The 12,526-nt window shown below is 33.4% G+C and overlaps 1 protein-coding gene across 5 annotated transcripts in view; it reads right to left on the bottom strand.

The window, feature by feature from the left end:
• LOC108692589 (axin) overlaps positions 1 to 12,526 on the bottom strand; it is a 28,925-nt gene that overhangs the window by 3,627 nt on the left and 12,772 nt on the right. For 3 of the 5 annotated variants that reach the window (XM_018200901.1, XM_018200904.1, XM_018200905.1), the window contains exon 3: positions 143 to 298. In XM_018200901.1, coding sequence (XP_018056390.1) covers positions 143 to 230 — 88 coding nt within the window. In that variant the 5' untranslated portion in view covers positions 231 to 298. The other 2 variants (XM_018200902.1, XM_018200903.1) reach the window with 2 other exon arrangements.

Here is a 12,526-nt window from a genome sequence, read left to right as displayed (position 1 = left end):
TAAAAAATATAAATTTTTAGAGCTACATCATTACTCCCATTTCTAAAAAAATTTAAAAAATGTAAGCTAATAGTCTGATATGATTAATTTATGCATTAGTATGTAATTTCTTCTACTCTATTATTTAAATATTTTGTTTTACCTGGCACTGGTGGCCTGGGAGAGTTTTCACTGAAGCAACGCGCTTCGTTTTGCCGAAATGCGTTCATTCTATCTATTACGGCCTTCATGTACTACTTTATTATCTACGCTTAACTTTTGCCCGCGATGCCTCTTAGTGGACATGGTTAGTCCCAACCTGAAACAGTAAATAAATAAATTTTATAATATAAATTTTAAATGTTACATGTTGTATTTTTAAAATATAAAATATAAAATTATATATTTTAAAATAGAAATAATAGCTGTCAGGATATATATATCTCACTTATGATGACATATAGAGCATATTCATTTTAATATATGGAATTAAAATAAAAATAGAAGTTATATTTATAACAGTTATATTTCCTAAATGTTATTGATTTGAACACAGTCATATTTTTACGTAAGAGCAGAGTGGGTATATGCAAACAAAGGCAGGAAATCTGGGATGCTGGATCGATCGAGCTCTGTGGTGAGTCATATCTCTCAATTAAGCAGCTAAGGGAGTTTTTTCTGTTGTCAGGAACTTTAAGGGTGGAGCATAGCGGAGAAACTATAGACCATCTCCTGGCAGGCTGCGCAGAGGGATAAATTTTTGCGTACATGTATATATGCACAACTCCTATTGGTCTGTTGCGCAGACCATTTGTGTGGTATTGATCGACAAAACCTATAACACAATCTATTGAAAGTTCTTGTCAGTTCCAAAAATGTCTATATCTATATTGCGAGTTTAATACCTTACCTTTTATTAACTGAAATTGAGCTCTAACACAGCAGAAAAATATTAATAGGTTTATGAGGTAAGGCAATATCAGGGGAAAAAGGCTATTATGCCTCTAGGGTTTGTTCTTTTGTTATGACAGGGCATTGAAATATGGTTCATATATGGGGCCATACTTCAGCCTGAGCAGCAAATGTACAACTATCCACTTGAGTAAGAGATATTACCCCCTTGTATACATAATTAATTCACAAGAACTGCTTTCACTACACTAATATATAACACATCGTAGCGTAAACCACATTAAAAAACTTGAAACATACACAATACATAATCTTGATTACACACTTAAAAAGAATTCTCTATACACATTCACAAAATTGCACAAAGCGTAATCGACTTGTATCACCAACACAAAACAATTCACGATGAAATAATTTTGACATAAAGCTATCATATCATAGAGCTATTGAAAGAAAAGGTATAGCTCTTGAATGAATACGAAACTTGATCCTGACCCACACAAAGGCAGAAATATGAAATGAAAACCTGTCATAGTCAATCATTTCGCTCCACTGCACATTTACCTGAATCAAAAAAGAAGAAGAATCAGAATACATACCATCATGGTGGTGGAATCTAACGCAGACAACTCTTAAATTTGTTAAGTCTACAAAGATCTATTATGATTCTGACAAACGTGAATTGATCTAATATCACAAACACTGCAAAATCTTTATTATATTATAAAGAATGAGCCTAGGATGCTTTCGATGGCTTCGATAGCACTGCTGGAGGCACACTGAATCAAGGCTGCGTCCTGACCAGGACTGAAGCCACACTGATATAACGATAGGCAGGGTAGGGATAGCGTCTAGACTCCTTATGACCTATGTCGACTCCCGAATGCCTCACTGAAGTATTTTCTTGGATTGTTCGCTGAAGATGAATCAATCGAGACCTCTAGTTTACATTTCTAACACCAAAGATTTTTACAGAATTGATTATAAACACATTTCAACCATAAATTATAGTCTAGAAAAAATCATAGAAGAATATCTCAATTTTATGGATATAGCTCTTTATTCTATTGTTCCATAACTACAACTATTGTTGTATAATTACAGCCAAAGAATCTATTGCTGCTAAAAATGTAGATTCTTCTGCATCTAAATAACTTCTTCATTTTATGAAGAATGTTTTTTTATTTATATTTAAGAAAGAAAACAAAGTATATTTAGGCTATCAATGGATTGTAACAGAGAAAGAGCTCGAACGTTCAAATGCACCCACGCTATTCGCATGCTTTCAAATATAATAATTAGCGAATTCCTCAATTTGTTTGCAGTTATACCTCTTTTGAACGAGGGGAAGGTGGACTGGTCGAACGCGATATTCCCTGATGAAAGGGAAAGAAAATGTTTGTCAGCAACGACGACCACGAGGTATTAACTTAAGAAGCTTTCCCAACCGTATCAGTTCTACTGCAGACATCTCCTCATTGTTTGACAATCTCTCCGAGTTCATTCTCAAATGTTGGGCGAATAGACGCTTTCGATTTGTTCGGCGAAATCTCCTTCTCGTGACGGCAAAGTAAGCCTCACGACACAATCGCCGTTGACGACGCACATCGCCGAATTGCATTTCTTTTCTTGTACTTTTCGCTTCCCCTCCCTACGCCTGTCGTCGATCGTCGGAACGAATGAATCCGCATTCGATCCGTCGAAAAGCGTCGATATTAGTATCGATCGTAGAGATCTTTTGAAATCGTAACGTACAGCTCGAAATATTCGAGTCTCATTGTTGTATCAAAGTGGTGCCGCCACCTATAGCGACAGTGACACCAATTTGAAATTCACCGACAAATCTATCTTGCCGATCGTTTGTAGATATGGAAACGTTCGTTTTTCCTGCGTAAGATAAAGTAACTCACTGCTTCAAATTCAACACATAAACAAAAAGAGAAGCTAAGAATTTCGATAAATGTGTGTTAATAATTTAATGTGTACAGAATTTTTTTCACACACAAAACACTTCGAAGAATCAATTCCTATAATACTTTTAAATTTCAAAAAAAAAAAAAAAAAAAATTAAACAAAAAATTGACACGGTATTAGAATATAATTGGCAAGAAAATCGCACTGTCTAAAATTTTAAATAATTTCTGAAACCTTTAAAAGAATTTTGAAATTATTATAATTTTAAGTTTCGGGAAAACTGAAACTCTTGAAAAATTAATAAAGAATCAGGAAATTGTAATCTGACAAGATGTTGCCTCATCTAAAATTCCAAGAATTGTGTGAAATTTCCAAGAATCATAGTTTCGAAAATCTCTATTTCTAATCAAAACTTTGAAAAACCTACATATCGATATCAGAAGAATTGGTAAGAAGATTGCACTATCGAAAAACTTTCATATATATATATATATATATATATATGTGTGTGTGTGTGTATGTATGTACATATATACACATAAGAATTCTCCTAATTTAAAAAAATTGTCTGAATTTTTAAGAACTGCGATTTTTTTAAAAATTGCCAGAAATCGGGATTTCGGATATACTCTAAAAATGTATATATATGATATAAAATCGACACAACAATTTTAGTATTATATTTCGAAATTGGGAAATTGGGAATGATTAGAATAATTAAGATTTAACGAAGCTCATTTTTTTTCATGAAAAAAAACAAAGAAGATTTACATCATTCTGATAATTAAAATTCACTTTCTTGCCAAGTATATATTAGCGACCATGGTGTTCCGTCGAATAATTACGACGAATGTCATTAGGCAAGCATAAAATGAGAGAAGGAAAGAAGATTGAAGTAAGATACAAATTAAAATTATTATATTTCGCGCCGCACCTGGTGGTTAGATTTCCCGAGGGGGTTAACGAATTATGAAATGATTTGTGTGCTCCAGCCATCACCTCCGTCGCCATCATGTTTTTCATTAATGACTTTAACCCTCACGTTCCCAGAACTGGAAAATATATAAACCTTTTCCAGTTCGACGCAATTTCAATCAGGATCGCGCGCATAGAAGTTCGAGATAATTTTTTTATTTTCTTTTTTTTCTTTTAATTCACCAATTTTTTGCGTTTTCTTGAGAGTTTAAAGTAAGATCTTTGATCTTTTTAAATCCAGCGATTTTACGTTTATTTTTACATTGCAAAGAGTTTTAATATTTAAACGATAAATAAAAAAAATACTCGCGTTGCAACAAAAACATATTTATATGTACATAGTGTATTTTTCATATTTTATATTTCATATTTTCGACATTTCACATATGGTATTACCATAAAGATTTGCAAAATATTCGGTTCCTTCCCTTGCAAATTCTATAATAAAATCGCGATTCGTCCAGCGTAAAATCGCGTTCACTTCACGCGGTCGACATAACATTATCATGGATTTTGAGACGAAATACCGCGAAAGCATAAAAGGGACACGCATTCGACGATATATTAAGATTTGTCGAAGCGTGCTATATGGTTTCCTCCGTGTCGTGAAGAATCCTACAGAAGGAATTTTTGCACCGAGAGGTGTTTCTTTCTCACTTCCTACATGAATGATATTAAAATTTACGCCTCTGTGACTTCCGATTCTAGATACAAAGAAATCGTGTCGCGCGGCTTCCGGTCATCGCTGATATCCGGGCCTATAACATGTCGCCGAATATCTGACCCTTGGATTTTCATATCTCTTTTCTGTTTCGTAAAAATGAGAGATTCATAAGTCAGTCTCTTTGCGTCTTGGTATACCATTGATAACTAATTAAATTTGGCCGAATGGCCAAATGGATCATTTGGATTTTGGACAAAGAATTTGTGCGAGAACTTTAGTTTTAAACTTAAAGGCTGCAGCACAGAATTTTGCATAATGAATAAGGTATAAGAGAATCAACTGATCAAAATGAAATAAAGGACTTTAAATGGTTGTTTCTCTTACGCCTTATGCAAAAGTCTGTGCTGTGATTTTATAATCTACATATACATATACATAAAACTTGACCAAACTTGACGCTCTACAATTTTAACAACTAAATGAATACATTGACGAACATTGACAGCAAATTGACTGAAATTGTCCGTTTGTGTCTTAAAAAAATTTTTAATCCTTAAAAACTTAAAAATGTTAATAATTAAAATTTTTAATCATTTGATCGTGCAGATAACTGAGGGTGTGAGTAATGTGCGCGATGAATACCCTTAATATTCGAATTAATAAATAAAAACTGAATAAAAATATTCATTTGACACTTTTTTTTTATTTGTCAAGAAACAATACTTTTTTCATTTCATTTGAATAAATATTTTTTTGAATATAATTACAAATATTTTAGTTTTCGAATTTATTTCTACTCTGTATTATTTGCACATAATTTGCAAGCCTACAAGAGAACAGAAATCTGTAAAAACAATGAAACCGTCAGAGGAATCCATCAGTGATGACAGATGGCAAATTAGTAACGCAAGTATGATATATAGTTAAACAAATTCCAAAGAGGATAAAAATAATATCATCTCAAATAAAAATTTATTATTATATAAAATTATATATTATCTCAAATAAAGACTATGTAAAAATTATATATCATATCAAATTATATATCATATCAAATTATATTTATAAATAAAAAATGTATTGCTTTTTAAAATATTTTTTTTAATTTCTAAGTTTTCCTCATGAAATCTAAATATTACAACGACAAAAATAAATAAAATACATTTTTTTAAATTTAAATTCAAAACTATATACATAGTTAAGGAGTAATGATTGCTTAATGGAGCTTTTTTTCAGTTTATATTCTGTTTAATTAAAATACTTAAAGGAATATAAATACTCATTAAATAATCATAGGTTTTTTGTGAATAAATATTTTTGAAAACCCAAAATTTTGAATGAATATATGATTACATTTTTTTAACGTGAAAATTTTGAATAAATACAATTTGTAGCTCAATTACAAATTTTTGTATTCATCGAGCACACTAGTTGTGAGATGTGATGCGGTCGATAATCACGAGATCATGGACACGTGGTGTCATTCATCGACATACAATTTGAGAAACGATTGTCGCTACGATATGTCCCAGAGTGGATAAAGGGCCATCCATCGTCTATCGAACAGCGATGTTACCGACGAAAATGCAATGATGGGATTAACTGTACCAGCATCTCATAGATGTACATTGTAGAACAGGAATTTAAACGAAGAGAGAAAAGACAGAAAAAAGGGTCTTTATTAATTAAAATTATTAAAATTAATTTTTAGGAGTTTTAAACGAAAATCATATTCGACAAAAATACAGAGACAAATATATTTCTATAAATCAAGAAATCGAATCATTCAAGAAATCTAATTCTACATCGAGATAGAAAATATCTCATGCAGTATTTTAATATGTATTATACAGAATATTACATATAATAACAATATATATACAAAACGATGTTTCCATCCTTAAAATATGAAATGTGTATCGTGTTTGATTTCTTGATTCGTTAAAAAAAAAATGTTCTCATGAAAGGGAAGGAGGAAGGAAAAGACGAGAATTGTCAAAGCCCTTTGGCCCTTTTCTACCGTGTGAGATGTCATGTAACTATGAGATTGTCGGGAATGCGCTTTGAAATCATCGTTTCGCGGAGGACCATCGAAATGATTTGCTCATCCGAAGCCACTTGAGTGACGATTCGCGGCGAATCTACTTCTCCATGAATTTTCTCTATATCATTCAAGTATCTTATAATCGGCTTTCGATTCCTCGTTTATTGCGCGATATTTTTTCATTTATCCTACTCAATAAATGACGTCGTGATGTACAAGTAAACGAATCTCGAATCTTTCAGAATTTTTAATAATTAATCGAGAATAATTAATCGTACTTAATAAATAAAACTGAAAAAAAAATTAAAATTACTAAACCTTAATACATATTTCTTTGAATACTAACACTTACAGTAAATAAATATTTATTCAATAAAAAAATGATAATTAGATCAAATTAATGGTTTTATATCAAATAAATAATATGTTTAATAAAATTTACTTAGAATTATTCAAACAAATATTTATTAAAATTTAATATTTCAGTGTATAGAATAAATATATGATAACCTACAATAAGATTAAAATTATTACAAAGCCTTAAAGCTCCTGAGTAATTATCACAACCATATTGAATCGTGACATCAGAAGCGAAAAAATGATACGTCAATATTTATTTCATACCACTTATAAATAAAGACAATTTAGATAAAATTGCTTTAAAACATTTGTAAAAATGAACGAAAACTATGCTCATCCCTCAGTCAGTAAATAAATAATCTTAAAAAGTGACATGTAAGTAAAAATAAGCTACGAATGCGCATTGAATAAAAGCACTTCATGCCTTTTATCACTTTTTACGATTATTTACTGATTTAGGAGGGATAAGCATAATTTTCGTCAATTTTTACAAATGTTTCAAAGCAATCTCATCATTTTGTTTTATCCAAATTGTCTTTATTTATAAATGATACGTAATAAAAATTAACGTATCACTTCTCGCTTCTGACGTCACAATTCAATATGGCTATGATGGAGACTGACTATTCAGGAGCCTTTAAGCTGAATATTACTTATTAGAATAATAAATATTCAATCAAAATCTTAGAGTAATAAAATTATAATAAAACTCTTTGTTGAATGCTAATTAAAATTAAACGTTAGGTTAAAAGAATCAAGAGCGACGATGGTGGCTGGAAAGAATTAGAAGCGAGAATGGCCAGCTACCGCCAGTCGGTCGCTCCCGATTCTCGCGAGGGCCGTTTATCGGCGCGAGCGATTAAGATTCTTTCAAAAAAACGAGAGACGCGGACAAGGGAGAGAGGGATAGAGGGAGGCAGGGAGCGAGTGAGAGAGCGAAGAAGAAAGGCAACAACGGACGGAGAGGAATCTTAAAGGCCATCCGGCGATACACCTCTATGCAGTCGCTGACATGCCGGCTTTTTGTGCATCGCTATCGAATCCCTCAGAAAACTGCGAGTTTCTGCTCGACTTCGCTACCTAATATCTACTCTCTTCTAATCCGCATCAATCGGTAATCATTCTCCAAAAATAATAAAAAATTGTAGTATTATTTAAAAGGAAGTGATGCGTCAAAGTGTTTGGTATTCATTATTACTCGATCTTTATAATAATGTAATCTACTAATATGGATCTAAGATTCCTAATTAAATTTAATTTGATTTTTAAGTTAGTGAAAAAATTCCATAATTCTTAATTAAGAATATTATCGCAACGATCATTATGTACATATGATTTAAAAAAAAAAAAAAAAAAAAAAAAAAATTTCGCCAACCTAGAGCTCGAAATGCCGCTCAAGCTAAACCGGGAAGGTTCAAAACGAGTACCAAGCAGAAGAGAAACGGAATGACATGGCGAGAGAAAGCACGAATGAAAAGGTAGAAGCGGAATAAAGAAGCATATAGGTAAGTCTGGTCCTCGATGCAGGTACGGCGGTACTTTTGGAAGAAAAGGAGAGAAGAGGAGAAAAAAGAAATCAAAGAGAGAATGCAATGCCGTATCATACCGATTTCTTTCTATCCCCCAAACACCGCCAGTTCATGTATTCATGCTTGCTATCAAAACTATCGCCAATATCAAAAATTTAAAATTATATATACTATATAATTATATAATTATAAACTATATATTATATAATTACAAAAAAATAAGATCACATAGGAGTAAATATATATAACAATATAGAAACAATATAAAAATAGTTCTATTTTTAGATAAGACATGTATGTAACTATATTTCCAAAATATTATAGCTTTATTCAAAATGAATCTAAAGAATTATTAATTGCTATCGTAAACGGGCATACATACAATCAAACAGCTATTTACAACTTATAATTATTTAAGAGTAAAGAATAATTCTTTCGAAATTGTAATATAAATTGCTATACAGGTGTCCATCTTACAGGCCCAATGTTAGAGCAGCAGTTCGATCGTACCCTATAGAAATACGGCCCTGAGAGAGAAGACGAAGGGGGGGGGACGGAGATGGTGGAGAAGCGCGAGAGCGAGGTAAGAGAAAGGCGGAGAAAAGAAACGGATATAAAAAGAGAGACGGAAGACGTAGGCCTCGGCCGGCGGCTGGCGACTGGCGGCGGCACCGCTTGATGTACGCCGGGTCCGTAATTACAGGTTTTCGGAACGCCTCACTCGCTCGCTCGGCGAGCCGCGCCGCTGAGAGTCTCCGGGGCCCTTCCCTCGTCGCGTCGCGCGATCTAACGGGTGTCCCGAGTGCGTAACCGGGGGTCCAATGCCTATGCAGCGTCCAATAAGTTCGTCAACGATTCGAAACGACGAATTGATGAAAGCGCGTCATCTTCTCTTTGTTTCTCCTTTTTTTTTTCTTCGAGACATTTGAAATTCTAACTATAGAGTGGTGCTTTTACAGCGCGAAATGAAAAACAGGAAACGTAAACTTGAAATTTTTTCTCGCTGAGGAACGTATCGTTTGATAACCGTAATATGTAATAATGTGATACGTCTCGGAATCGAGAGCAGTAATTTCCACAAATCTGATTTTCAATACTGTACATTTATATCGTAAAAGATGTTTCCTGCGTTGGAATTAGAGTCTATCAAGATTGCATTTAACGAAAATTTTTTCGTAACTGAGGAAAACTTCCGCGAAAGATAGCAGCATCCTTCACAAACATCCCGGGATATTTCTAGGAAGAACCGTTCTTACAGGCAGGTAAACGTCCTCTTCGCTTCTGGATCGAAATACCGATCCAGTGAACCGAAAATTTAACTCATCGTGGTACCGCATCCTCATTTCGATCATAAAACAGCTTTTACTTTTATGTATATATAGTATTCAATATAGTATTCCTTATTCCTTATAGTATTCAATTTTATAAAATTGAAAGTATTTCACCACACAATTGATTTTTAGATTCAGGTTTCGTTCTTTATTTGCATGTTTATGTTTGTCAATATTGATTAAATTTAATTTTAATTTAAGAATGTACTGGCTAACATTCTAACATTGATAATAACTCGAAAATTTAATAAATTGTTCTATTTATTATCAAGAGACATAAATAATGTAAAATCTGAAGTCGATTCTCTATCTAGTTTACGAGTTATCCAATTAAATTTTGCATGAGTTCTTAAAATAAATCACTGAAATCGTTGAAATCTATATCAGTTGATTCATTTTAGTATTCATATTAAAATATGGATTAATATACATGAAATGTTATTTATATGCAGTATATAATATGCAGTTTCTTTTTTTACGATTGACTTCAAGGAAAATTCACATCCAAAAGTTTTTATCGACGATTAAAAAAATACAAATATATTCATTTGTAATGACAAATATCACATTACTGACATTATTTAGGTTCTATACACGATACGGCGCATAATTTAATTTATAAAAGTATAGAATTTCATCAATTTCAAATTTGAGAACTTTTGTCTAGGACTGTATAGCCAGAACATCCTTAACTTACTCTTTATTTTTTATAACTCTTATGATTATTTTACAATGTACCTTTTGTTTTCTGTTTCTTGCTTTTTGCTATTTTTTACATCTTGTGTTTTTGCTTCTTATCCGGTTTTTTGTTTTATCGCCCGAGATAAAAGTTAACGAACTTGGGAAGAAACAGGAAACACGTAGTAAGAAACACAATTGTCGATAAAACGGTTGCAAAAGGGAAAAAAGCAAGAGGTAAAAAGCAAGAGGTAAAAAGCAGGAAACAAAGAGCATATTATAGAATAGACTTTAGAATTAGAAAAACATAAAAAAAGATTAAAATTAATCTACATTGATAAAAATTGATATTATATGGTCTCTAATTAATTGACACTTCATGGACCACCCTGTATCAGAAATGCCATTGAACTCTCCGCCATCAATTCAAATTCATACGAGTACCGGCGAGAAAATCAATCGACCGCTCACTGTTAGCCCATATACGACCGCAGGAAGCCAAACGTCGAACATCGCAATGAAAACCGTCGTTTTCGACGCAACGCACTTAACGGGTGTTAAATAATTATGCGAATGGTTTATCACGATGCGTGTTAGGACAGTGGCGCAGTGTGATTCCCTTACGGTCCTGGGCGATACGAGGCTTCTCAAACGAGGAAAGCATACACACGGCTCCCATTCAGCTAACCCTTTCAACTAACCCTCTCTGCGCCTCCGTCCCTCACTGCGCCCGTCCCGCGCGATCCTCCCCCCTTTCTTCCTTTCTTCTCTCCTTGTTCTCTATTTCGCTGTTCCTCTCCTCTCTCTCCTCTCACGAGAATCCCTTCGGCCTCTCGTCTGAGGAAAGCAACGTCGGCGAAATCTCTTTTACGCGTTCAAGAGAGCGGGGACATGTCCGAGACCCCCTCCCTCCTCCTTACTTTTCGCTTCTTTTCTTGTGGTCCCCTTTACAGAGCACGCACACATGGGAGTTCTATCTATTATGATAAAGATTCGAATTTTTTAAGATTTGTTTTCTCGCAACGACAGCCGTAGGATCTTTTTTGAAGATTTTTAACATGGGTCAGTTTTGAGACCTTGACCATCGATCCCTGAAAGAAACGAGAGGCGATATTGCTGCTCCTAACTTACACCAGTATTCTTCTATTTTCATGCCTATTATAATTGTATAAACCATAAGTTATCATTAGTCGATTGAAAATTTAATTATATCGCTTAATGAGTCGCGATTTATCATTCCCAGTAGTTCAATATAATAGTAACGTAGCTGATAATTATCAATTAATTGTATTATTCATAAACTTATTAATATTCATTTTATTCATATATAATTATAGCCCTCAGTAATAACTCCACAAGCATTGACTATGTTCAGCAGAGAAAGCAGACAGTTTGCAACTTTTATAAAATTCTTTATTATGATTGATTTATACATTTAGATACAGTAAAGAACTAAGGCAAGATCAACCATCTTAAAGAATTTCACAATAGTTGCAAAGCTGCTTTCTTCGCTGAATGCAATTGTTATTTTGTGCAAAGAAAAAAATTTTGTATAAAGAATTAAAGAATTATTTACTTTATATATATAAAGAATAAAAGAGATCTGCTAAATTCAAAGCGACTGAAATGAACAGCGCCGCTTCATTCACAGAACATTTTCTTTACCTTCATAAAATCGAATACCTTTTCACGATATCGATCTAAGAACACATTCGTTCAAGATAACCGATATGACTAGTAAGGACGGTTATATCGGTGCGGTAAAAGACAAGGCGGAAGTGATCAAAGGCGTGTCACCGTTATCGTCAGATGACTTTACGCACATCATCTCATGGAGATACTACTCGAGCTGCAAATCTCAAAGGAACTTCTGAAGGGCCGCTCACCCCAGGTGGTGGCGTCGGCAAGGACGACGTACAGCGCGGTATTAACCAAAGCCGGTTCCTCTTCTTCTCTTAACAAACAACTACCTGACCTAGCTTGAGTTTTCAAATATCTATGCTATCCATCTTTTAGTTAGACTATGTCAATGTCGCTATAGATATTTAGAAGATGACAAAGTAAGTTAGGACAAACTTCAGTAGTTAAAAGACTTAAAAGAAGATGTGCGTCGGTATTTTTTCAGGGAACAATCCCCCTT

The sequence above is a fragment of the Atta colombica genome, unplaced genomic scaffold (genome assembly GCF_001594045.1).
Source record: "Atta colombica isolate Treedump-2 unplaced genomic scaffold, Acol1.0 scaffold78, whole genome shotgun sequence".
Taxonomy (NCBI): Eukaryota; Metazoa; Arthropoda; class Insecta; order Hymenoptera; family Formicidae; genus Atta; species Atta colombica.
Note: the sequence above shows the minus strand (reverse complement) of the source record. Positions and strands in the feature narration are given on the sequence as shown.